Here is a 25,291-nt window from a genome sequence, read left to right on the forward strand (position 1 = left end):
TTATTTTTTTTCCCAGTATTTTATCTGTCATTGATGTATCCAGTATTTTATCTGTCATGTTACAACATCCTTTATTCTAATACCAAATTTTTATTCAAAAACATATAGAATTAATGTAGAATTTAGTACATCAACTTTTTACAATTAGACAACAGTATTATCGATGTCAACAATTATATCTGTTCGTTATTTACTCAGATAACCGAATTGATTGAAAGTCAATTTTGTAAAATGTCTGTTACAAATTTTCTTGACAGAGAATGTTAACAGAAAATAACAGAATGTATTATTACTGTTATTATAGTGAAAGTAAAAATTGGAGCACAATTCGAATTTAAAAAGAGTGACAGAATATTATAAATGGAAACAGTTAAAAACAATGATAAATTAAGATATAAACGTTTCTTTTTTGCTTCGCTTTTTAATTTTAAGATTTTTAAGTTTAAGTTTTTTAATTAAAACGCTTTCAGGAAGTATACGTTCTGACATTTTTTTTTTATTGTATATTCAACATATACTTCGATTTTTCTCTAAAATAACAGAATATGATGACAGATTGATTGCAAAAAACTAACAATATTTACTATATATTTGATAACTATTTAACTGATATTTAAATAGTTATTAAATGATAAATTTTTTATTTTTCAATCTGTTATCGGATTATATTAGTAAAATGGTGCCAGAATGAATTTAATACAAACGTCGATGATGATAATCTATTCTACTCGAATATATTATCAAATTGATAGTATTATATATTGTAAATATTTTGCTTATTCAATAGTTATTAAATTGCATGCAATGATTGTATTTTCGCAATCGCAAGGCACGTGCCGTTACAAAATCGTCTTAAAATGAGTGATGCACAACATATGATGATTTACTAATGCAATAAAAAAACTTACATTATTTATTTTAATTTGATTATTTAATTCTAGACATATCCTGAAATAATTTTACAAATGATTTTGTCTACGTGTGTACGATATTACTTCTTCGAGCTATTGTCTCTGAAGTTACTTGCGCCCTACGTTTCCATCATCACTCGTAGGACGGACAAGTATGAGAGCGAGCTTTTCAATATTATCATGTAAGTCTTAATATTTACGACAAAAAATCTACCAGCTAGCAATTGAACAGGTTGCTGCGATCGCATAATTACTAACAAAACGTTCCTCATCAATTTATTTGGCAAGTAATACCAGTTGGAGATGTAAATTGAATGAGCGATTTGTTCCATTTGACATTTCATATAATCGCCCACAAAACTGTAAAAGAATAATTGTAACAGTAGAGTACTCATCACTGTAATAGTTTTAGTTATCATTACTGCATCATGCGATTTTAATGCCAAGATAAATCGAAAACCTGAAAAACACGATTACACAACATACAAGTCATCATTCTTTATTATTAGGCATTACTGCCACAAGAATTTTGCTAGTTTATTCAATAATTTTGTTATGTTATTGAAATATTAGTAAATTGGATTAGGAAATGTTTTACTGACAGAGAGCATAACTGATCCATTTGAACTTGAAAAGAATTCATTTTCTTGACTTCTTTATGAATTAGCGTAATTTGTTAGAAATGAACTTAAGAAGAATTCCTCTCTATGACAATTAATAAAGGATTCCATAAAAGTTCTTTTTACAGAGTTAAATTTAAATTAAAGAAATCCTTTTTCTGTTCGGAATGAAGAGAAAAAAATTCATTTTTGGCTTGATTATAATATATATAAATATACCTGTACAACATTATTCCCGCTACAAATTTTGATCTGCTGCCATTAGAATTGTACCGTACCTGAGTGATTGCTGCGAGCATAATAGAAAATATAAATTAATAAAAATATGTGCTGCGACAAAATATATGATATATATATACAAGAAACAATACAAAGAAACATATAATATATATATTTTTAACAACTGATTTATATTTTAAAATATTTTTTTTGTTAACCCTAGTATAATATTCATGAGTTTAACATATCCTATGCGATTTTGCTGTAACTTATTTATAATTTGAAGATTGAGGCTGAAAAAATTTTTAACTATCCATAGATATAATAAGTGCAAAGGTATTTTTTTGCGTTATTCTCGACGTGAGAATGCAAAAAATTTAAAGAAGGATCCCCCCCCCTCCACACACACACACACACAAACACACACCACACACGCGCACACACACACACACAAACACACATCACACACGCGCACACACCACACGCGCACACACCACACGCGCACACACCACACGCGCACACACCACACGCGCACACACCACACGCGCACACACACACACACACACACCACACGCACACACACACACACACATATGATTAGCTTGTAAGTTTCGGCGTTCTGGGTACTTCTTTATTTTTTATTCAATACGTTTATTGAGTTTTGGATAGTATAAAAGTAAGTACACGAAAATGTAGAACTAAAAAAAATTATATTTCAATATAACAAATAGTAGAAATTTTATAATTTCTGTTAGTTTTTGTAGATCGTTTGGCCTGGGCAGATTTGTCGCTTTAGAGCAAGTGTTGCATCATCCTGTATACTAAATCCTAATAAACTAAATTATACATACTATAATTATATATTTATACATGTACAATCCTTTATTTACTTATATTATTACTATTTTATATAGTTCAAATAATAAAATTTTATTTATTAATTGTAAACTTAAAATATGTATATTTTCTTCACAAAAATGTCGATTTTCGATAGTACAAATAATTATACTTTCTTGAGCGATTCATATCATACTATTTTTTTTTGTTAGTCCAAAGGTCAACTAAAAAAAATTCTATAAGTGTGTGTGTTTTTCTTAACCGTTAAATTAAAAAATTTGAGAATTTTTTATCCAAAGTTACTTTTTTTTCGAATTTTTCAAATAAATTTTTTTGAAGCATTGCAATTAATTGAAAATAAAATATTATTTATTTGATTCATATTTATCTGTCTTTGACTTCAAGTTATAAATTTCACCCGTTTTAAGCTAAAAAATACGTATTCAGTCCAGAGATGTAGCGCGACAAAGTTGCAGGGTTTCACAAACACTGATGTTATAAGGAAATTAACCAAAAATAACAAATATCATACTAAGGTTAAAACATTTTGGTCGCAATATATTATATATTTTAATTTTTATTCCGTATTTCGGAGCATTCCAATAATCCCAATCTATTTAACTTTCTGATTCCAGAAAGAGAATAAAATAAATATCTCTAGAACTTCATTAGAATACTATTTAAAAGTTATTTTATTGCGAATTTATTTAAAAAAAATGCTTTTTAAATCCGAAAAAAACTCGCAATTGTTGACATAAAAATGAATTCCTTTGAGACACTTACAAATACTTTTCGAATAGAAATTGAAGAAAAATAATTTATTTTGTAAACCAATAATGAAAAAAAAAATTCTATTTTGATTCTCTGCTATCTGGGAGTATATAAGGTTTTAACTTTTTAGTGTGCTGATTTACAATATTCTAGCGGTGTAATGCTTGTTTTATATAATAACAGGGTACATATTATGAAATAGATCGGAATAATTCTGAATTCCTTGCAAAATACAATAGAAATTTAAGCAATAACTTCATTGGAATCTATTCATTCGGAATAATTCCATAATACGTATCCTGAAAAATATTTAATTCTGAGATATTTACCAATCAAACTAATAATAAAACAACTGAACAGTACTTGTACGAGCAAGACGATACTTATTACATCGGACAAAAGTTCCGCAAGCTCTATTAAATAACAATGTCTTAGTGTCAATATTGAAAAATATTCATTTATGTTTTTGCTTTTCACGCCATAGTTAGTAAACTTGATTTTTAGAAGTTCCAGTTGACCGCAAACGTGGAGAGTGATTGCGAGGAAAAGTGAATCATTACCTTCATAAATATATTTCAATGTTACATTAAAATATTTTACATTGAAAATTTTTAATTATAATAGAAAAATTATTAAGATCTTCTGAAAAAATGATTTTAAAAAATATAAAGGATATTATGTGTAGCAATAATAGGAAATATAACTACGATATTTATTAAAAATAACGTCTGTTAAAAAATATTTGGAAGTTCAATGCATATGTGTGTGTATGTAATAAATAAAAGTGAAGTTTCAATTAGATATCAAGTTTAGTTTAAATGTCAATAGTAAATAAAATTACTGAAATGAAAGTTAAACATTTTAGAAATTTTATTAATAAATTTTATGAAAATGTTTAAAATAAATTCGTATTCTATACAAAATAAATTCATATTCGCATACAAATCTCTTTGATATTAACAGTTAGCTTATTACCACAATTGCTGGTACCAGTAAGCAGCAGTATAAAATATTGCACCGTAGAGATTACGAAATATAAACCTGTAGGTATTTGCAAATCCCCTAAAAATGTTATGGGAACTGGTAATTTTGCTGCTTGATTTTTAATGGATACATTAATATGGATATCCTCATCGCCTGTCATCATAGGTGCCAGCGTAAAAATTGATGAAGCTAAATAAGCAAAAAATATGATACTGTAGCAAATCATTCTTCCCATAAATGCATGCTGCCGCATGATTGTGCGCTTCTCCTCAGTGTCAATTGTAGAATAATCGTTCACAGCGGAAGAGTAATTGCGAATCAGATTGTCAGCGTATAAGCGGAACGACAATAATTTTAGTACACAGAGAACGTTGCAGAACATTATTACAAAAGCATCAAGTTTTATATATGCATCGCTGCTACCGAAAATGATTTCGAGGAACAACATGATCATCATCACGGTCTACACAGATAGGAAGTACTTTATTATATAAAGCTTTATTATGGTTTTTTGGTTCCACTACATTCATGCTGCACCGAACCCTTGATCTGTCGAACTTGATATATTGAATATATTTGCAAATGATACAGAAATTTTATTGGAATACGTAATGAAAATTGGAAACATACCAAACTGATGCCGCACATGATAGAACGAACTAAAGAAAATGTATTATATTTTTGCAAAGGCCAGACACCTAATGGCAGAGTTAAGAGTTTGAAAGGAGTCATAGCGTAGGCCACATCGTCATTCCATGACATTATCGCAGTCATGTAGAGTCTATGCGTTGCACGATTCTCAATAATGTCGATCTTTGTCATAATGTGAGTCGATCATCGTCGTTCGCTCTTTTACATTCATATTTTATTGAAGTTGCGCAATTTAACATTTTACTAGAGTACCCCGTTATTTTTTAAAACACAGTTATTTTAGAAACCGAACGAAACAGTTTTTTTATGTCGAAATAGAGTGGAGCAAAGATCGATTGAAGGAGGCGGTATTTCATTTTTTTTCCAGTGCTTCATCTATCATTGATCATGTTAGTATATCCTTATTCCAATACCATATTTTTATTAAAAACATGTAGAATTTAGTGCATCAATTTTTTTATAATTGGACAATAGTGTTTTTAATGTCAATCTTTATATCTGCTTGATATTTACTCATATAACCAAATTTATTAAAAGTCAATTTTGCAAAATGTCTGCTATAGATTTTCTTGATAGAGAATACTATCAAAAAATAACCGAATATGTTATTACTGTTATTATTTAAATAAAAATTGGAGAAAATTTCGAATTTAAAAAAAGAGTGACAAAAGGTTATAAATGGAAACAGTTGAAAACACAATAAATTAAGATATAAACGTTTTTGTTTGTTCGCTTTTTAATTTACGCTTTCTGGGAGTTTACGCTCTGACATATCCTTTTTACATTTAACATACACTTCGAGTTTTCTCTAGAATAACAGAATATGATGATAGATTGCAGAAAACTAACAATATTTATTATATATATTTGGTAACTATTTAAGTGATATTTATATAGTTAAATGATTAATTTTTCATTTTTGCAATCTGCTGCCGCATTATATTGGTAAAATAGTGGCAGAATTTAATACAAACGTTGATGATGACAATCTGTATTCTATACTAGAATCTGTTATCAAACTGCTAGTATATTGTAAATATTTTGATTATTCAATAGTTATTAAATTACATGCAATGATTGTATTTTCACAATCGCAAGGTACGTGCCGTAAGAAAATCGTCTTAAAGTGACGTGAGTGTACAACATGTGACGATATTTACTAAAGTAATAAAATAACTTATGTTATTTATTTTAATTTGATTATTTAGTTCTAGACATATCCTATGTATTGAAATAATTTTACAGATGATATTATCTACATCTGTACGATGTTACCTCTTCAAGCTTTTGTCTCTGAAGTTACTCTCGCGCCCTACGTTTCCACCATCACTCGTAAGATGGATAAGTATGAAAGCGAGCTTTTCAATATTGTCATGTAAGTTTTAATATTTAGAACAAAAAATCTACCCGCTAGCAATTGAACAGGTTGCTGCGATCGCATGATTACTAACAAAACGTTCCTCATCAATTTAGTTGGCAAGTAATACCAGTTGGAACTGTAAATTGAGTGAGCGATTTGTTCCATTTGACACTTCATATAATCGCCCACAAAACTGTAAAAGAATAACTGTAACAGTAGACCACTCAGCACTGAAATAGTTTTAGTTATCATTACTACATCATGCGATTTCAATGCCAAGATAAATTGAAAACCTGAAAAACATAATTACACAGCATTCAGTCAACATTCTTTATTATTAGGCATTACTACCACAAGAATTTTGCTAATTTATTCAATAATTTTGTTATGTTATTGAAATACTAGGAAATTGGATACAAAATGTTTTACTGACAACCCAGATAGCATAACTGATCTATTATATTTAAACTTCAAAAGAATTCATTTTCTTGATTTCTTTATGAATTAGCGTAATTTGCAATAAACTTAAAAAGAATTCCTTTCTGACAATTAACAAAGGATTCCATAAAAATACTTCTTACAGAGTTAAATTGAAGTTACAATAATTTAAAGAAATCCTTTTTCTGTTTGTAATAATTTCAAAAAAAATTCATGTTTTTTTCTTTGTCATAATATACTTGTACAAAATTATTCCCGCCACAAGTCTTGATCTGCCGCCATTAAAATTGTATCGTGTTTGAGTGATTGTTGCGAGCATAACAAAAATTAGTTTTTGCAATAGCGTTTTGTATATATACATATAAAAAATAGATATATAAAATATATATTACATATAATATATGCATGTATTTGCATACATAATCATGTTTAAATATAAAAGTAAAATTTAATTTGAATAAAAAATGAAATATAACTTATTCTTATACAGAATTAAGAAATACGAATATATAAAAATATGTGCTGCGGCAAAAAATATAACAATACAAAGAATATGACAATACAAAGATATGACAACATACAATATATATATTAATAATTGATTTATATTTTAAAATATTTTTTTTGTTAAAACATTTTTGTCGCAAAATATATTTTAATTAATTTTTATTTCATATTTCGGAGCATTCCAATAATCCCAACCTATTTAACTTTCTGATTCCAGAAAGAGCATAAAATGAATAGCTTTAAAACTTCGTTAGAATACTATTAGGTGTTGGAATTAATTCGTAGCGTTTTACAAGTGATGGGAAGTACTTTCATTAATGTATTTTTTAATGCTCATGTGAAATAAATAACATTCTTTCATTAAAAACGCTACGAATTAATTCCAACACCTATTATAATATTTAAAAATTATTTCGATTTTATTGGGAATTTATTTAGATTTTAAAAAAATGCTTTTTAAATCCGAAAAAAAGTCTTAATTGTTGACATAAAAATTCCTTTGAGACACTTAGAAATATTTTTCGAATAGAAATGAAATAGAAAAATAATTTATTTTGTAAACCGGTAATGAAAAAAGAATTCTTTTTTGATTCTCTGCTATCTGGGAGTATATAAGGTTTAAACTTTTTATTCTGCTGATTTTACAATATTCTAGCGGTGTAATACTTGTTTTACATAACAATTACAGGACACATATTATGAAATAAATTTGGATCGGAATAATTCTGATTTCCTTCTTGCAAAATACAATAGAAATCCAGCAATAATTCGACATCGGAATCTATTCGGAATAATTCCATAATACGTTCCTGAAATATTGAATTCTGAGATATTTACCAATCAAACTAATAATAACACAACTGAATAGTACTTGGACGAGCAAAACGAAACTTATCACATCGGACAAAAGTTCCGCAAGTTCTATTAAATAACGATGTTTTTGTGTCAATATTGAAAAATATTCATTTATGTTTTTGCTTTTCATGCCGTAGTTAGTAAACTCGATTTTTAGAAGTTCCAGTTGACCGCAAACGTGGAGAGTGATTGCGAGAAAAAGTGAATCATTACCTTTATAATTATATTTCAATGTTGTATTAAAATATTTTACATTGAAAATTTTTAATTATAATAGAAAAATTATTATTTAAGATCTTTTGAAAAAGTGATTCGAAAGAAATATAAATGATATTACGTGTAGCAATTATAGGAAATACAACTACGATATTTATTAAAAATAATGTCTATTAAAAAGAATTTGGAAGTTCAATGCATATGTGTGTATATGTAATATAAATAAAAGTGAAGTTTCAATTAGATATCAAGTTTAGTTTAAATGTCAATAGTAAATAAAATTACTGAAATGAAAGTGTAAACATTAGAAATTTTATTAATAAATTTTATGAAAAGTAAAACGTTTAAAATAAATTCATATTCTATACAAAATAAATTCATATTCGCATATAAATCTCTTTGATATTAACAGTTAGCTTATTACCACAATTGCTGGTACCAGTAAGCAGCAGTATAAAATATTGCACCGTAGAGATTACGAAATATAAACCTGTAGGTATTTGCAAATCCCCTAAAAATGTTATGGGCACTGGTAATTTTGCTGCTTGATTTTTAATGGATACATTAACGTGGACATTTTCATCGCCTGTTATCATAGGTGCCAGCGTAAAAATTGATGAAGCTAAATAAGTAAAAAATATGATACTGTAGCAAATCATTCTTCCCATAAATGCATGCTGCCGCATGATTGTGCGCTTCTCCTCAGTGTCAATTGTAGAATAATCGTTCACAGCGGAAGAGTAATTGCGAATCAGATTGTCAGCGTATAAGCGGAACGACAATAGCTTTAGTACACAGAGAATGTTGCAGGACATAAGCATTAGAGCATCAAGTTTTATATATGCAGCGCTGTTACCGAAAATGATTTCGAGGAACAACATGATCATCATCACGGTCTACACAGATAGAAAGTACTATTTATTATGTAAAACTTTATTACGGTTTTTCGTTTCCACTATATTCACGCAGCACCGAACGCTTCACTTAATCTGTCGAACTTGATATATTGAATGTACTTCCAAATGACATAGAAATTTTATTGAAATATGTATGAAATTTTATTGTAATATGAAAATTGAAAACATACCAAACTGAAGCCGCACGTGATAGAACGAACTAAAGAAAATGTATTATATTTTTGCAATGGCCAGACGCCTAATGGCAGAGTTAAGAGTTTGAAGGGAGTCATAGCATAGGCCACATCATCATTCCATGACATTATCTTAGTCATGTAGAGCTACACGTTTCACGATACTCAATAATATCGGTCCTAGTATCTCTATAATACGAGTTGATCATCGGAAATGTTCGCTTTCATGTTTATATTTTATTGAAACTGCACAATTTAACATTTACTAAAGTACCTTGTTATTTTTCAGAATACGGTTATTTTTGAAAGAAATTATTCATATTGAAGTATAGTGGGGAAAATATCGAATAGATGGAGGGGGTTTATTTTTTCCAGTACATCGTGTTGCATTGATCGTGATATAATACCTTTTATTCCGATATTTTTTCATCAAGAACATATACAATTAATTCAGAATTTAATGCATCAGAGTAGTGTTATTAGTGTCACTAAAATTATTTAAAGGTATTTTATATTTTACTATTGATACTTTTAATTTAGTTTGAATTAAGAAATGTACTGTAATTACATTTTTATAAAAATAAAATTTTATTTTATATTTGTTGTTATTTTTCTAGATATCTTTAAGCTTTAAGTGGTAATAGATTAACTATAAGAAAACCAAATAGTATCTGGGAAAAAAAGTATTAATGTGGGCTGGAAATGTAACTCATAATTCTATTATAATTAACATTATCTCTTGCAAAGTTTGATCTTTGTTTAATATCAAAGTTTGAAATAATTCCTTCACAACTTTTTGTTAATAATTAATGTTATTATAATTGATATTTATTTATTTAACTCAAAGCTCCATAATTTGATCACACTTTAACAAGTTGATTGCCCTCATTTTAGCAAACATCTAATATAACTATCATATAAGCAATTGTATTAAAATCTTATATTAATAAATTATCATTTGCACTCATTGACTTGAATATATAATTAAAATATAAAAAAGTTACATAAAAGAAACATTATAGCCACATTACCATTTTTTTACTATTTTCTAATCATAATATGTGTATAATACACATATATAATCCATTTATTTAATTATAAAAAATAATTAATTTTGTTTTATTTCTGCAAGCAATCTGTTGTTGGATTATCTTAACAAAATTCTTTTGAGAAATATGATACTAATAAATGTGGATATAGTTAATGAATGCCAATCTGTTGTGATATTTTATCCGAAACTAATAGAACATTGTTAATTATGTTAACGTCCATTTATTTGATAGTTATTAAATTCTAAACACCGATTATATTTTCGCAATTGTGAATAACGCATCACAGCAATTACTTCTGTTGCATACTTTTTAAAATGTGTTAAAATAACGTATAATATATTGATTTATATCAAAAAAACAATTTTTAACTTCAGTTTTATTATTCAATATCCTGCCTTATAGTAACTCTTACAAAATGATATTTCTTATATATATGTAAGGTGTTATTTTTTCGTTGAGATTTATTCTCAATAGTTACCTGCTCTCTATGAGTCCACCATCACTCGCAAGACGGATAAATACGAGAGAGAACTTTTTAATATGGTCATATAAGTCTCGATAGTTACGACGAAAAATCTGCCTGCTAACAATTGGACAGGTTGCTGCGACCGCATAATGACGAACAGAACATTCCTCATTAATTTCAGTGGAAAGCAGTACCAATTACAGCTGTAGATAGACTGAGCAATATCTTCCATTTGACACTTTAGATAGTCGCCCACGAAACTATAAAAGAATAACTGTAACAACAGAGCGCCCATCACTGTTATGGTTTTAATTATCATCACTACATCATGTGATTTCAATGCCAAAATAAATTGGAAACCTGAAAAATATGTAATACACAACATGCACAAATTAACTTTCTCTGACATTACTGAGATAGAAATTTTTCAAGGTTTACCTAATATTTCTCTTACGTTATTAAAATATATAGAATAAAAAATTAGATAATGTTTCTCAGACAATTAATACAATTTTCGAACGTTTTGCAAAAAATTTTACGATATTCCGTAAAACACTTTTTTCTGACAAAATATAATAATACGTTATATAACTGAAAAAGTAACTAGTTCAACATATTTACCAATCAAACAAATAATAAGACAACTAAACAGCATTTGCACAAGCAAAACGAAACTTATTACTTCGACGAGAAGTTCTGCAAGCTCCATTAAATAATGATGTCTTGATGCCAATTTTGAAAAATCTTCAAATATGTTCTTGCTTTCCACGCCATAATTGACAAATTCCATTTTTAGGATTTCCATTTGCCCACAAACATGTGTAGTGATAGCGAGGAAAAGTGAATCACTGCCTTCATAAATAAATGTCAATTTTCATTAACATAATTTATATACATTGAAAGTTTTAATAGTTAGAATCTGCTGCAGAACTGATATAAAAAAAAGAAAATATTATAACATTACAACTATAAAATAGATACGACATGCATTAAAAAAGAATATCTAGTGAAAAGTAAATAAAAATTAAATATATAATATTTAAATATATAATTAAAACAAATATTTTATTTAATTAGACATCAAGTTTAGTTTGTATGCTTTTAGTTAATAAAAAAGCTGAAAGCTAATAAATAGCTAAAATTAAAAAATTGAAGCTTATTATTGAATTAATATCGAATAATTAATATTAAAAGCAAAACGTATAAACAAATACGCAAGCTTCATTGATATTAACAATTAGTTAATTACCACAATTGCAGTTGCTATTGAGTACCAAAAGAAAATATTGCACTATAGATATCACGAAGAATAAATTCGCAGAAAGATGATAGCTTCCTAACGACCATGTTAAGGGTATAGGTAAATCTGATGCTTGATTTTTGATAGATACATTAACTTGAATGTTTTCTTCATCGCCAACTATTATAGGCACCAGACAGAAAATTGTTGAAGCCAAATAAGCGAAAAATAAGATACTACAGCTAATCATCCTTCCTATGAATGCGTGTTGTCGCATAATCGCATGCTTCTTCTTGTTGTCGATCGCGAGATAATCTTTTATAGCAGAAGTGAAATTGCGAATCATATTATTGGCATATATGCGGAATGACAATAGCTTCAGTACAGACAGAACGTTGCAGAACATAAGCATAAGAGCATCGAGCTTTACATACACATCGCTGCTACCAAAAATGATTTCGAGAAACAACATGATCATCATCCCGGTCTACACAAACAGAAAGAATGGACTATTTACAAGCTTTATTTCTGTTTCTCGCGTTTTTACTATGCGCTAAACATTTCACTTGAACATGATATATCGAACATAATATATCAACATACGAGTTTCAGAGAAAATTTTTTTGAAATATGAAAATTGTAATATGAAAATTAATAACGTACCAAACTGGAGCCAGATATGATAGAACGAATTAAAGCAAATGTATTATATTTTTGCAAAGGCCAAACGCCTAATGGCAGAGTTAAGAGTTTGAAAGGAGTCATAGCGTATGCTACATCGTCATTCCATGTCATTATTGCAGTTAAATAGAGCTGCGCGTTGCACAGTAACTCAATAATACTGGTCCTTGTCCATAATATGGGCCGATCACGTTCGCTTTCGCGTTTATATTTTATTGGCGCATTACTATATAATACCTTATGATTTTTCAAAACACAGTTATTTTTAAAAATGAAGGAAACAATTTTTCTTTTACATGAAAGTAGAGTGGGATAAAGATCGAATTGAGAGAGGGGGATGCTTCATTTTCCAGTATAACATCTGTCATTGATCATGCTTCAATACTTTTATTTTGATATTATCTTTTTACAAAGAATATTATCTTTTTACAAAGAATACGTATAATTAACTTAAAATTTAGTGCGTCAGTTTTTTTCAGCTAATATGAATAGTGTTGTTAATATTAAAATTATTCGCAGACATTTCATATTTTGCTTTTGTTAAGTTCAACTTTGTTTGAATAGACGAATGCATAATGATTTTTAACTTTATTAAAATGTTACTTTACGTGTTATTAATTTTTTAGATGTCTTCATGTAAAGACTGTGATGTTAAAAAAAAAGTTAAAAAAAAGGATGTGTCATATCTATTATTTTGTAGTCGCTTAAGAGACTAATATTTTTTTATATAATAATGAAATAACTAATTCTGCTTTATTTTTACAAACAATCTATTGTTAGATTGTAAAATTATTTAAAGGAATACGAGATTAAATACGAATCAGTCGATATCAATAAACATTTATATTCTATTTTTTATTGGAAAAACTATTAGTATAGTGTTAAGATTTTGTTTACTTGACAGTTATCAAATTGTAAGCAAAATTATAATTTCGTAGTCGCAAATCACGCATTACTGCAGCTTCTTAAAATAATGTGAATTACGAATGATATATAATACGTTTATTAATATTATAGAGAAAACAATATTATTAACTTTAAGTTGATTATTCAATTTTATTGTTTAATTCCAGATATATTTCCAAATATGATGTTTTATAATAATTTTTTTATATAACAATAATATATTTGAGTGTGTGTTGAAATATTTTTTCGAGTTTTCTTCTCAATAGTTACCTGCATTTAATCATCCTCCATTACTCGCAGGACAGACAAGTACGAGAAGGAGCTTTTTAATATAGACATACAAGTTTCGATGGTTACGACGAAAAATCCGCCAGTTAACAATTGTATCTGCTCAGAAATATGTGAGGCCTTTATTATACAGTTTTAACGCTGGACCCAAATGATTTATCAAAAGAGATTGTCATAACAAAAACTCTCGATAGTTTACCATTGCCGTCCCAGAGATATCGATCAAATAAAAAATAATATATATTGTATTCTGGTTAGATTTAAACCTGAATCTTTGATATAGAGAGTAGACGTGTAATTTCTTTGGGCCAGGCGATTTACAATAAGGCAAATACGTTGCTAGTCGCGATATTTCACGACAGCCAATCAGAAACATCACTAATTACTATTGATGCTTCTAATTGGCTATTGCGAAGCATTGCAACTAGCGATGGTGTGTTTGTAACTTATATTATAGACCACGCTTTTACACAATTGTCAAATATGATGACAATACTATGATATTATTGATATTATAAAGAAAAAAATTTTATTTACTTCAATTTTACTATTCAATTTTATATTATGATCCTATAATAATTTCTTTTATAGAATGATATTGTTTACGTATGTGTATAGTGATACCTCTTCAAGTTTTCCTCTCATTTGTTACCTGCACTCTAGTCTATCATCACTCGTAAGACGGACAAGTATGAGAAGGAATTTTTTAATATGGACATATAAGTTTCAATGGTTACGACGACACATTTGCCCGCTAGCAGTTGAACAGGTTGCTGCGATCTCATGATGACGAATAAGACATTCCTCATTAATTTCAATGGAAAGTAGTACCAGTTACAGCTGTAGATCGAATGCGCGATATCTTCCATTTGACGTTTCAGATAATCGCCCACAAAACTATAAGAGAATAATTGTAACAATAGAGCGCTCAGCACAGATGTGGTTTTCATTATTATCACTGCGTCATGTAATTTCAATGCCAAAATTAATTGGAAACCTGAAAAACACATAATTAGATAACATGCACAAATAGGCAATTCTCTCTGGCATCATTGATATAGGAATTTTGATAAAATCCGATTTTATTATATTATTTTATTATATATTATATATTATATTATTAGGATATCACAAAATAAAATTATATAATATTTCTTGAATGTTTTATATAATTTTAACATAGTAGCTTTTTTGCAAAAAAAAATTTCATTTTTCTAGATAGAACGGCTTTTGTCCCGAAAAAGAGTAATAATGCTTATATCGCATAATAGGAGAGTTTAAGATATTTACCGACCAAACAAATAATAAGACAACTGATCAGCAATTGCACGAGCAAAACGAAGCTTATCACATCTATTAGAAGTTCCGCATGCTCCATTAAATAACAATGTCTAGATGTCAATGCTTCAAACTCTTTCATGTCTTTATTTTCTCCGTTATAATTGGTAAATTCGATTTTTAAAAGTTCCATTTGCCCGCAAATATGAAGAATAATTCCAAGGAGAAGTATATCATTGCCTTTATAAATAAATTATTATTATAAATTAAAATACATTATAAAATACATGAAAGTTTTAATAAAAACCATTATCAGTTAGAATCTGAGTTAAAAAAATAAAATGTTATTGCATTGAAATTGCAAGATAGATATACAATATGCATTAAGAAAAGAATTTCTATTGAAAAATAAAAACTTTTTTGATATTTAATATCAATGAAAGTAAATGTCTTATATAATTAAGTATCAAATGTTTTGTTAGTTGACAAAACTAAAATAAGTTAAAAATCTAAATATAAAAATTAAAAACTTATTACTAAATTTTTGAGGGGGCAACCACTCCAAAAATAAGTGTACACATGGACTTCGGACTTCATCGGACTTCGAGGAATTCAACGAACTTCTGATAGATTATACATCGAAATTCAAGAGTGGTTACACCCCCGCAAATTTTATCAAATGTAAAACGTTTAAAGTAACTATGCAAGTCTCTTAGATATTAACAAACAGTTAATTACCAACATTGCCGGAGCAATTTAGTGTCAATAAAATTATTGCACTATGAAAATCACATAGTATACATTTGTAGAGAGATGATAATTTCCTAATGTCCATGGTAAGGGCACAGGTAACTCCATTGCTAGATTTTTGACGGATACATTAACTTGGATGTCCTCATCATTGCCTAACATTGAACTAACTATTACAGGTATCAGAAACAAAATTGGTGCCATATAACCGAAAAATGAAATACTGTAACAAATCATCCTTCCCATGAATGCGTGCCGCCGCATGATCGTGCACTTATTTTCAGTATCGATCGCAATATAGTCATTGACAGCAGAAAAAAAATTGCGAATTAGATTATCGGCGTATATACGAAAAGACAACAATTTTAATATAGAGAGAATGTTGCAAAACATAAGCATAAGAGAATCGAGTTTTTCATATATACTGCCGTTACCGAAATTGATTTCGAGGAACAATAAAATCATCATTACGATCTATACAAACAGAAAGGATGGATTGTTTATTACCACATTAGAGCTTTATTTCTGTTTCTCGTTTTCACTGTGTAAATTACATTGTGCACCAAACTGGAATTGCCAAACTCGATAGGTCGAAAGTATAAATTATTATGAACGTACCAAACTGACGACACATACGACAGTACGGATTAAAGCAAATATGTTATATTTTTGCAAAGGCCAAACGCCTAGTGGTCAAGTTAAGAATTTGCTGGGAGTCATAGCGTATGCTACATCGTCCTTCCATGACATTATTGTAGTTAAGTAAGTAGAGCTGCACGTTGCACAGTAATATCGGCCTTTATGCATAATACGAGTCATCAGCGACATTCTCTTTCACATTCATATTTTATTTCCGACGCAATTTTAATATTTACTGAAGTAATTTGTTATTTTCCAAAACACAGTTATTTTGAAAATTGAAGAAAACAGTTTTCTGTAGAAGTAAAGGGGATCAACTCGAGGAAAGAGGAAATTTCATTTTTCTTCTAGTGTATCATCTGTCATTGGTCGTGCTACAATACATTTTGTTCGGATACCATCTTTTTATCAAAAGATCATATGATTTGTTTAGAATTTAATGTGTTTGTTTCTTATCAACACGAGCAGTGTTGTTAGTGTCACTAAAAGTATTTGAAAACATTTCATATTTTGCTATTAATATCTTTAATTTGATTGAATAAATGAATGTTTTGTGATTTTTAAGAATTCTATTAGATGTATATATATTATTATTATTCTAGATATCTTTAAGTGAAAATGATAATAAATTGATCATATAAAACAATATTTATACTGCAATATCTATATAATTTCGTAATTACTTCAATTTAAAGGAATACCCTACAACATATTTAAAGGGCAATAAAGTGTAACCTAAACTACATATTTATCAGATTTTGTGTTAATTTAACATATTATAAATATTAATATTTTATTTAAAAGTTTTTTTTTTATGAAACGTGGGGAAGGAGAAAATAAAGCTCAAATTGAAGGAGAGGCTGCAAAAAAATGTTTTATATATACAGGGTGTTCGAAAAATTGCCCGTAATACTTCGGGAAGTTATTCGGGATGCAAAAAGAAGGAAAAAAAGATATAAAAACATAGATCCGGAAAGAAGTAGTTTCCGAGTTATAATCATTTTTATGTTAAAAAAAATAATAATTTATTTTTCATAATCACAATCATAATTCATTTCATAATATTTTAACATAAATAATTACATTTCGGACGATATTTGGGCGTTATCCATGATGCACCACGTGGAGGCATAATCCATTTGGCATTCCTCTTTTTTTATTTTTTTTATTTTTTTAAAATTTTTTTTACCGTACTAGAAGGAAGCGGATTATGCCTCCACGTGGTACATCCTGGGAACATTAAAATAGTTCGAAATGAAGTTATTTATGTTAAAATATTATACTATGAAATGAAATTATGATTGTAATTATGAAAAATAAATTACAATTTTTTTTAACATAAAAATGATTATAACTCAGAAATGATTTATTTTCGGACTTATGTTTATATATATATATATAGCTTTTTTTTCTTTTTTTTGGGCGAATAACTTCTCAAAGTATTGCAGGCGATTTTCCAGACCGTGTATATATGGATATATTTTATATATAATTATAAGTAATTATATATAATTATATACAACTTTATATACAACTTTATATACAACTTTATATAATTATATATAAAACATTTTTTTCCCGGGAGATGTTTCATATTCTTTTCAGTGCATCGTTTCTCATGTTGCAATCTCTTTTCTTCAATACCATTTTTTTTTATCAAAGATACGTACAAGTATATGTATAATAATATGGCTTTATAATGACCGATATGATTGGTACGACTAAAACCAATATTTCGAAATATTTTTGCACGAGCACAATACTATGATTAATTTAGAATAGTGCAATAGTTTCTTAGGATGCGTTCTCGGGAAGCTTGCTACCACACTACCAACGTTAACGCTACTATCTCTTAACGCAAGATTCTTTAGATTCTGCTAGATTTCTTTCGTTTTATGCAAAAACGCGTTGAAGCCTAATTTTATTGATTTTTGAGTTAAACTGTATAATTACAAAATATTGGACAACCATAACATTATCATTTTTTGCATGGACTCGATTTTAATATATAACTTTCCTGTAACTCTTTATCACGCAATTCCATTTTCACGTAATCCATTTTAAAAACTAAGTGTAACGAATACTATTGCGATTATTAATTTCGAAGTATCAGCTAACAATGTTCATTTCAGTATTCACTACGCTATCGCTGCTCATAGAGCACACGAATGCTACGCTATCAATGCACTATCTCTTTAGTGATAGCATTTGTAGCGCGAAGTTGTGACGTCAAACGCTGACGCTACTAACAGTGTCGTCACGATAATTTTATAGTGCTATCAGTTAACTCCTCGAGCAGAGATAGCGCTGCATAATATTGGTAATGAGCTCCCCAAACGTACACTTAGACAACATAAGTAATATTGTTAGCAATACTAAAATTATGCAAATATATTTCATATTTTGTTGTTATACGATATTTTTAATTCGTTTGAATAGATAAATCGTGATTATAATTAAAACAATTTTATTAAAATTATCTCTCTATGTATGTTATTATTTCTATAGATATTTCTATAGATATTTTACGTGAAAAATTGTTTATTATATGCTTCTGATGCTTTACGCTTCTACCATTACGCGTAAAACAGATAAATATGAAATAGATGTTTTTAAAATGCTCATGTAAGTTCCCAAATCTACAACGAAGTATCCAGCTTGCAGTTTAATCGGAAGCTGAGTCCACATCATGATAAATACTATATTTTTTGTTACTTTTATAGGAAGATCATACCAAAAACTGTGATAAACAGACTGCGCGACTTCTTCCATCTTTGTCTTTAAATAATCTCCGACAACACTATATAACGTTAATTGTATCAGAAAGGCGCTAAGTACCAAAAAGCTTTTTGACATCATACCATAGTCGTTGGTTGTTAAGGCAATGATAAATTGAAATCCTGCAAAAATACACATAATTAATGTAAATTTTATAATATTTCATATTTTTTTTATTAATTCATGAGCATATCAAATTGATGCATATTTACCTATTATAATTATAAGCATACTGCTGATAAAGAGTTGTACCATCAAAACGAATCTAATTATTTCAGCAAGCTTTCTGGTCATTCTTATCAAATGATCATGTCTCAAAATTAATGTGTTAAAACGTTCATAGACTTTCGGACTTGTTACGTCAAAGTTAATAAAATTTGCTTTTAAAATTTCCAGTTGGCCGCACACGTGTAATACAATATGAAGAAATACAGAATCACTACCTGTAAACATTATAATTAAGAATATGTCGTAAGGATGTACAACTATCAACTATAATAGATATATTAAAATTTTAGGAGTATTTATGAAAATATTTAATATTTGCAAAATTCAGTATTTTATTAAAATGGACGTAGAAATTTATTTCATATACGTTTAATAAATGAACAAAATTAGATGATTAAAAATGGTTTTATTATGTAATCAGGAATGTAAAAATTAATTATATGGCAGAAAAAACTCAATCCATAAAATCATAATTTTAATAATTCAGCTAGCCCTTTTCATAATTAATAAGTGAACTAATAAAATATTTTTGCTTATTGTACTTCTCTGCCATCATAAAATTAATATTATTTAGATAAAAATGTAACATGTATCCCCAAGGTAAAGATAAATACAATTTATAATAAAAAAATTAATTTTTTGTTACTCCTGATACAGGTGACTAAATAGATAATTAATATTAATTGCTTACAGATTTAAATCTCTATACACCGCGTCAAGATTGTGATCATTGTAAAGCTTTTAATACTTTGATTTTTTTATTTGATTATGTTTTATGTTTTGCTTTTGGTTAAATTTATTTTATTTTTAAATTTTTGGATATTAAATATTACGATCATAACTTTGAAATTTTTTCTGATAGTGATTGTTCAGAATTCAACAGTTAGGGCTAGGTATTATAATAGTATACCTAAACTAATAATTATGATTTATAAAGTTTTTTTCTTATCTAATAATTATTTTTTATATTTTTAATGATAATAAAATACAAAAAAAAGTTATTTTTTGAAAATCCAAAAAGAACGGTTTTACTGATTCCTCCTTTGCATTCAAAATGTAATTACATGGATTATAAAGTTTATTAATAAATATTTATTAAATATTTCCAACGCATTTAAAATTATATATATATATATATAATTTTAAATTCGCTTTGTAATCTATGTAATTACATTTTGAATGCAAAAGAGGAATCAATAAGGCCCTCTTCTTTTTGGACTCTCAGGATTTTCAGAAAATAATTTTTTTTTGTATTTTATTATCATTAAGAATATAAAAAATAATTATTAGATAAGAAAAAAATTTGATCTATAAAATCATAATTATTAGTTTAGGTATACTACTATGATACCTAGCCCTAACCGTTAAAATATAAATTAATATTTTGTAAAAATAACTACGTAAACATCAGGCAATGACCTACCGTGATTGCTAATGCACATGATTACTAAGTAGATGTACTGCAGTATAAAAATCATCAAATATAAACCCGTTGAAATGTGAAAATGTGCCAAGGTACATGTTGACGGAATAGCATATCCTGCTTGATGGCCCAGAATAGTTATATTAATTTTGGCTTCCTCACTGCTTAGTTGTGCGTGTCCCACGATGAAGATTACCGAATCGACGTAAGAGATCAATAAGGTGATAATGCAGATTATCCTTCCCCAGAAAGCATGATTTCGCATAATAATGCGTTTCTCCTCGGTGTCGATTGTAACATAATCGTTCATAGCAGAAGAATAATTGCAAATCAGATTATCAGCATATATACGAAACCATATTATTTTTGTTAAAGCAAGAATACCACATGAAAAGACCGTGAGGGCGTCAAGATTCGCAGTTGCGCTCGTGCAATTGTAATAGAGTTCGAGATACTGTACGATTACCACCACACTCTGTACATAAAATAAAAATGGATCTATTTACTGAGATTCGACTATGAGCAAAATAAAATATCGATATTCCATAATAAATATTCACACATCGAAGGCATAAGGAGAAGAAAAATTTCACGACATGAAAATTAGAAACATACCAACCCAAAACTAGATAAGATATGACGCAATAAAGCGAACTTATTGTATTCTTGCAAGGGCCAAGCACCTATGGGTACAGTTAAGTGTTTGACAAGGGTCATAGCGTACGCTATATCGTCATTCGATGACATTATGGCAGTCAAGGAGAGATATACTGTATTCACGAATGTCAGTCTTTGTCCATAATGTGATAAAATTCGCGTTCGCATTCATATTTTATTGAAGTGTAGGCACCATTTGAATACTTATCCGTATTCTCTGTTATTTTCCGAAGTACAGTTGTTCAGAACAATTGATGTAAACCTATTTTTATGAAAGTACAAAAGGGTAAAAAACAAAAAGAAAATGGAAAGAGAAGAGAAAGTTTTATTTTTGTTTCGATATGTTGTCTTCGATACGGCTGTCATGTGTTGTCAACGTTATAATGTAATTTCTCTTGCAATACATTTTTTCATAAAGAAAAGTATAGAGAGTATGGCACAGTTTTTAATTCAATTTATCAATTCATAAATCATCGCTAAATAATTAAAATTTTTTTTTACGTGCATATTTTGTTAATGATGCGCAGTTTTAATATCCAACAACTCATCAAGTATTTACCAATTCGTGTAAAACAGATAAGAAATAAGGATTTTTAAATTTTGTTTTCATTTATTCAGGTTGAGATTTTTCGATAATTTTTAATTTGATAAAATGTTGTCCTCACATCATAATAAAGACTATATTTCTTGTCACATTTATAGGAAGATTATAAGTGTTTAAAAAAATGCTGTATATAGATTGTAAAACAGAAAATAACAAGTATATACAAATGTATATACGTAACAAATATATCCCTTGGTTAAGAGCAGTTGAAAGTAATAGACAGTGTAAGGTACTGAAATATAATATACTATATATTTTTTATTTTACTTATTAACATATATCGTTTTTTATACCGCAGGAATTATTGAGGATTTTCTGATTTGTTAATTGTCACCTGTAAAAACGATATGTATGTTAAGGTGGTTTTCAAGATATCTGTCATAGTGTTTCGCGTAAGATAGAAAAATTTTCCGGCACTAATTCGAAGAGGAGTCTTCATTCTCATCATAATGAATATCAGATCTTTCACCATGACAGGTGACATTTCGTCCCATGCGATGCTGTATATAGTGTAGACAATTGACTCGCTTCGATTCTTCAAAGTATCGCCGGCATACGTATACAAAAAGGTTTGTATCATATAAAATTGAATGCACATGAACATTTTTATCATTTCCTTGTAATCTTGTTGCTTGATTGATAAAAGAAGCTCTACTCCTGAAAACACGCAATTCTTCGAATTATGAATGTATTATGTTAATTTAGATTTTTAGACTGGATGTATTTTACGCATTAAAGTATTTCATAATAAGTTTTATAATTTTTATTAATATTTTATTATTTTTTATATTTGATACTTTAATCTTTCTTATTATGAATTTTACTTTAAACTTTAAAAGTAATTCAATAATTCTAATTACATAAATGTATTGCGAAACTGTTTTTGCAATTTTTATAGTTTTTACTGGCAAGTTTTAAGATATAATTTTATGCTTTTGTAATATATCATTCAACATAGATCAATATAAAATCAAAAAGATTTAGATACATACCTGAGGTTGCAATAACTACGCTAATTATTAAAAGTCGTAGTAAAATGTTGATATTAAAAGCATCTTCAATATTCCTGGTCAATGCTATCAACTGGCAATGTCTTTTGACCAATGGTTCTAAAACATTTCTATGACGCTTTTCGTCGTAATGTATCTTGTTAATCTTCGTAAATTGTATCCCCAAAAGTTCTAGTTGACCGCAAAGATGCATAGTAATGCCGAAGAAAAAACTGTCGCAAGCACATTCTGATATCAATATCAAAGCTCCTTGTATTACTTGCATTATAAACAATATTTTGTACGTGGAATACGAAATCTCTTTGTACAGACACGTTGATGGAATGACAAAATTCCACGTAGCTACAGTATCATTATCTATAATTGCAGCCTGTAGAATGTATTAATTTTTACAAAATAAAACATTTCTGTTAAAATAAATTTCAATTTTACTCAACAATAATCTTATAAAAATTTAATACAACCTCTTGTTTATTGCTGAGGAAGACGGATATGAACCATAAGGAGCATGCTGTTGTTCCAACGATTAAGTGAGTCAGGGCGATTAGACGTCCTGCACGTGCATATTCCATCATCACCATGCGCGACTCTTTTTTCATAGACGAAGACGACCAGTCGTCGATCGCGGAATTGAGATTAATGGCAATCTTTTTCATGTAAATTCGTAGAAAAACAATGTTCGACCATGCATGCATACAGCTTTCTATTAGACGAAGAATATCCAAACCGTCTCTAACAGCATCACAGCTCTTGAAAGGTTCTACCAGCACGTTGATCATTGTGAGAGACTGCACGGTAGCAAATATAAAATTGCATTCTCATGTGAAGTTGCACTACATCAAAAACAGTAAATATCGAGAAACGACGTTTAAACTGTTTATAAAATTTTCAATCATCAATTGTTCTTTATGCTTAAATTATGATTAATTATAATAAATTATTGTGTATAATATGTATCTTTCAATGTATTATACTTTATATATTTTTTTATATATGCATGTCATTTCACGTATTATAGAATTTATTCCAATCACATACAAATAATAGACTTAATTACTGGACAATTTAAAGTTAAAATTCTTATAATTTTCAACTTGACTGAAAAAGATTTCAGTAAATGCAGTGCTGTTTACCTTAATTTTTATATTAAGAAATTGCTTTTTTTTTCTCTTACCATTACAAGTAGCTAATTTCTACATTGTTATCTTACATTATGTTACGTTTACCCCTGCTATAAATATTATGAACCACTGAATCGTGTAAACTACATTATCCTGCTGTAAAGGCCATAAACCAAGTATCCACATCATCGATTTTATCGTAGAGAAACCATAATCTATATCACTGTTCCAATTTGTCTTCATGTTCGGCAATGTATTAGTTGGTTTCGACCTCAAAAAGAAAAATTGTAGTCCTGCGTGACCGGATATTGTTCGGGTCGATGGCTTACTTTTGCCCCGAAGCAAATTACTACGTCTATATGCATCTAGTCCTTCCGCACTGACCAACCTTTAGGGTGGTAAGATAAGTATATGATACAAATTTGTGTCTCTCTACCGCATCTTTCGAATGCCTGCGAGTAATGCGCACAATTTTCATGTATACTGTTGTGTCAGCGCATAGACATAGATACTCGCGGTCAATTACGAGTTGAATGATGATGTTCTGTATATAGTAGGTTTACGTTCCTTTTCCACGAATAAAATGTTTTTTTGTTGTATCATCTAAGCGACGTAGTGAATAAAGTAAAAAAAAAGGTCTGAAGCTATCTATCGGCAGTATACGTGCGACAAAGTAGAAGAAGTTATGGTTATAAAAGGAACAATGAGTTT

At 28.5% G+C, this 25,291-nt stretch overlaps 5 protein-coding genes, 1 long non-coding RNA gene and 1 pseudogene across 11 annotated transcripts; 1 reads left to right on the forward strand and 6 right to left on the reverse strand.

Moving 5' to 3' along the window:
* LOC105152673 (odorant receptor 10-like) lies at nucleotides 1-5,381 on the reverse strand. Its single transcript, XM_087408218.1, has 4 exons — nucleotides 4,973-5,381; nucleotides 4,334-4,805; nucleotides 3,688-3,918; nucleotides 1-1,371 (listed from the first exon to the last, which is right to left on the reverse strand). The coding sequence occupies exons 1-4, from the start codon at nucleotides 5,162-5,164 to the stop codon at nucleotides 1,031-1,033; spliced, it is 1,236 nt and encodes a 411-aa protein (XP_087264344.1). The 5' UTR covers nucleotides 5,165-5,381; the 3' UTR covers nucleotides 1-1,030.
* Nucleotides 1,006-22,836, forward strand: LOC147911039 (uncharacterized). Of its 3 annotated transcripts, none has more exons than XR_015545865.1 (3): nucleotides 1,006-1,093; nucleotides 22,548-22,678; nucleotides 22,748-22,836. It is a non-coding gene; the product is annotated as an uncharacterized LOC147911039 (long non-coding RNA). The 3 variants fall into 3 exon arrangements; XR_015545861.1 differs by lacking the exon at nucleotides 1,006-1,093 and adding an exon at nucleotides 22,143-22,230; XR_015545862.1 differs by lacking the exon at nucleotides 1,006-1,093 and adding an exon at nucleotides 22,376-22,463.
* On the reverse strand, nucleotides 1,735-13,084 carry LOC147911040 (odorant receptor 2a-like). 2 transcript variants are annotated; one of them, XM_087408383.1, is made up of 5 exons: nucleotides 12,881-13,084; nucleotides 12,227-12,704; nucleotides 11,599-11,829; nucleotides 10,990-11,337; nucleotides 1,735-1,820 (listed from the first exon to the last, which is right to left on the reverse strand). In XM_087408383.1, exons 1-4 carry the CDS (start codon nucleotides 13,010-13,012, stop codon nucleotides 10,997-10,999), a joined length of 1,182 nt encoding a protein of 393 aa, XP_087264509.1. In that variant the 5' UTR covers nucleotides 13,013-13,084; the 3' UTR covers nucleotides 1,735-1,820; nucleotides 10,990-10,996. The 2 variants fall into 2 exon arrangements, with proteins under 2 accessions (XP_087264509.1, XP_087264504.1); XM_087408378.1 differs by lacking the exon at nucleotides 1,735-1,820 and having other exon boundaries at nucleotides 10,873-11,337; nucleotides 12,881-13,069.
* On the reverse strand, nucleotides 5,702-9,742 carry LOC147911041 (odorant receptor 10-like). Its single transcript, XM_087408231.1, has 4 exons — nucleotides 9,457-9,742; nucleotides 8,794-9,265; nucleotides 8,136-8,366; nucleotides 5,702-6,646 (listed from the first exon to the last, which is right to left on the reverse strand). The coding sequence occupies exons 1-4, from the start codon at nucleotides 9,598-9,600 to the stop codon at nucleotides 6,306-6,308; spliced, it is 1,188 nt and encodes a 395-aa protein (XP_087264357.1). The 5' UTR covers nucleotides 9,601-9,742; the 3' UTR covers nucleotides 5,702-6,305.
* On the reverse strand, nucleotides 13,152-18,227 carry LOC105152672 (4-vinylanisole receptor-like; annotated as a pseudogene). Its single transcript, XR_015545832.1, has 3 exons — nucleotides 16,109-18,227; nucleotides 15,383-15,610; nucleotides 13,152-15,089 (listed from the first exon to the last, which is right to left on the reverse strand). The product of XR_015545832.1 is annotated as a 4-vinylanisole receptor-like (transcript).
* LOC105152671 (uncharacterized) lies at nucleotides 18,642-22,013 on the reverse strand. 2 transcript variants are annotated; one of them, XM_087408241.1, is made up of 5 exons: nucleotides 21,804-22,013; nucleotides 21,185-21,663; nucleotides 19,750-19,976; nucleotides 19,494-19,659; nucleotides 19,311-19,398 (listed from the first exon to the last, which is right to left on the reverse strand). In XM_087408241.1, coding segments are annotated over exons 1-5 (1,083 nt in total). In that variant the 3' UTR covers nucleotides 19,311-19,397. The 2 variants fall into 2 exon arrangements, with proteins under 2 accessions (XP_087264363.1, XP_087264367.1); XM_087408237.1 differs by having other exon boundaries at nucleotides 18,642-19,659.
* LOC105152670 (odorant receptor 13a-like) lies at nucleotides 22,683-24,991 on the reverse strand. Its single transcript, XM_087408276.1, has 5 exons — nucleotides 24,910-24,991; nucleotides 24,686-24,851; nucleotides 23,924-24,247; nucleotides 23,442-23,829; nucleotides 22,683-23,106 (listed from the first exon to the last, which is right to left on the reverse strand). The coding sequence occupies exons 2-5, from the start codon at nucleotides 24,821-24,823 to the stop codon at nucleotides 22,751-22,753; spliced, it is 1,206 nt and encodes a 401-aa protein (XP_087264402.1). The 5' UTR covers nucleotides 24,824-24,851; nucleotides 24,910-24,991; the 3' UTR covers nucleotides 22,683-22,750.
* Between the last annotated feature and the right edge of the window lie 300 nt (nucleotides 24,992-25,291).

Source organism: Acromyrmex echinatior, chromosome 1 (genome assembly GCF_024713525.1).
Source record: "Acromyrmex echinatior isolate Ae372 chromosome 1, ASM2471352v2, whole genome shotgun sequence".
NCBI lineage: Eukaryota > Metazoa > Arthropoda > Insecta > Hymenoptera > Formicidae > Acromyrmex > Acromyrmex echinatior.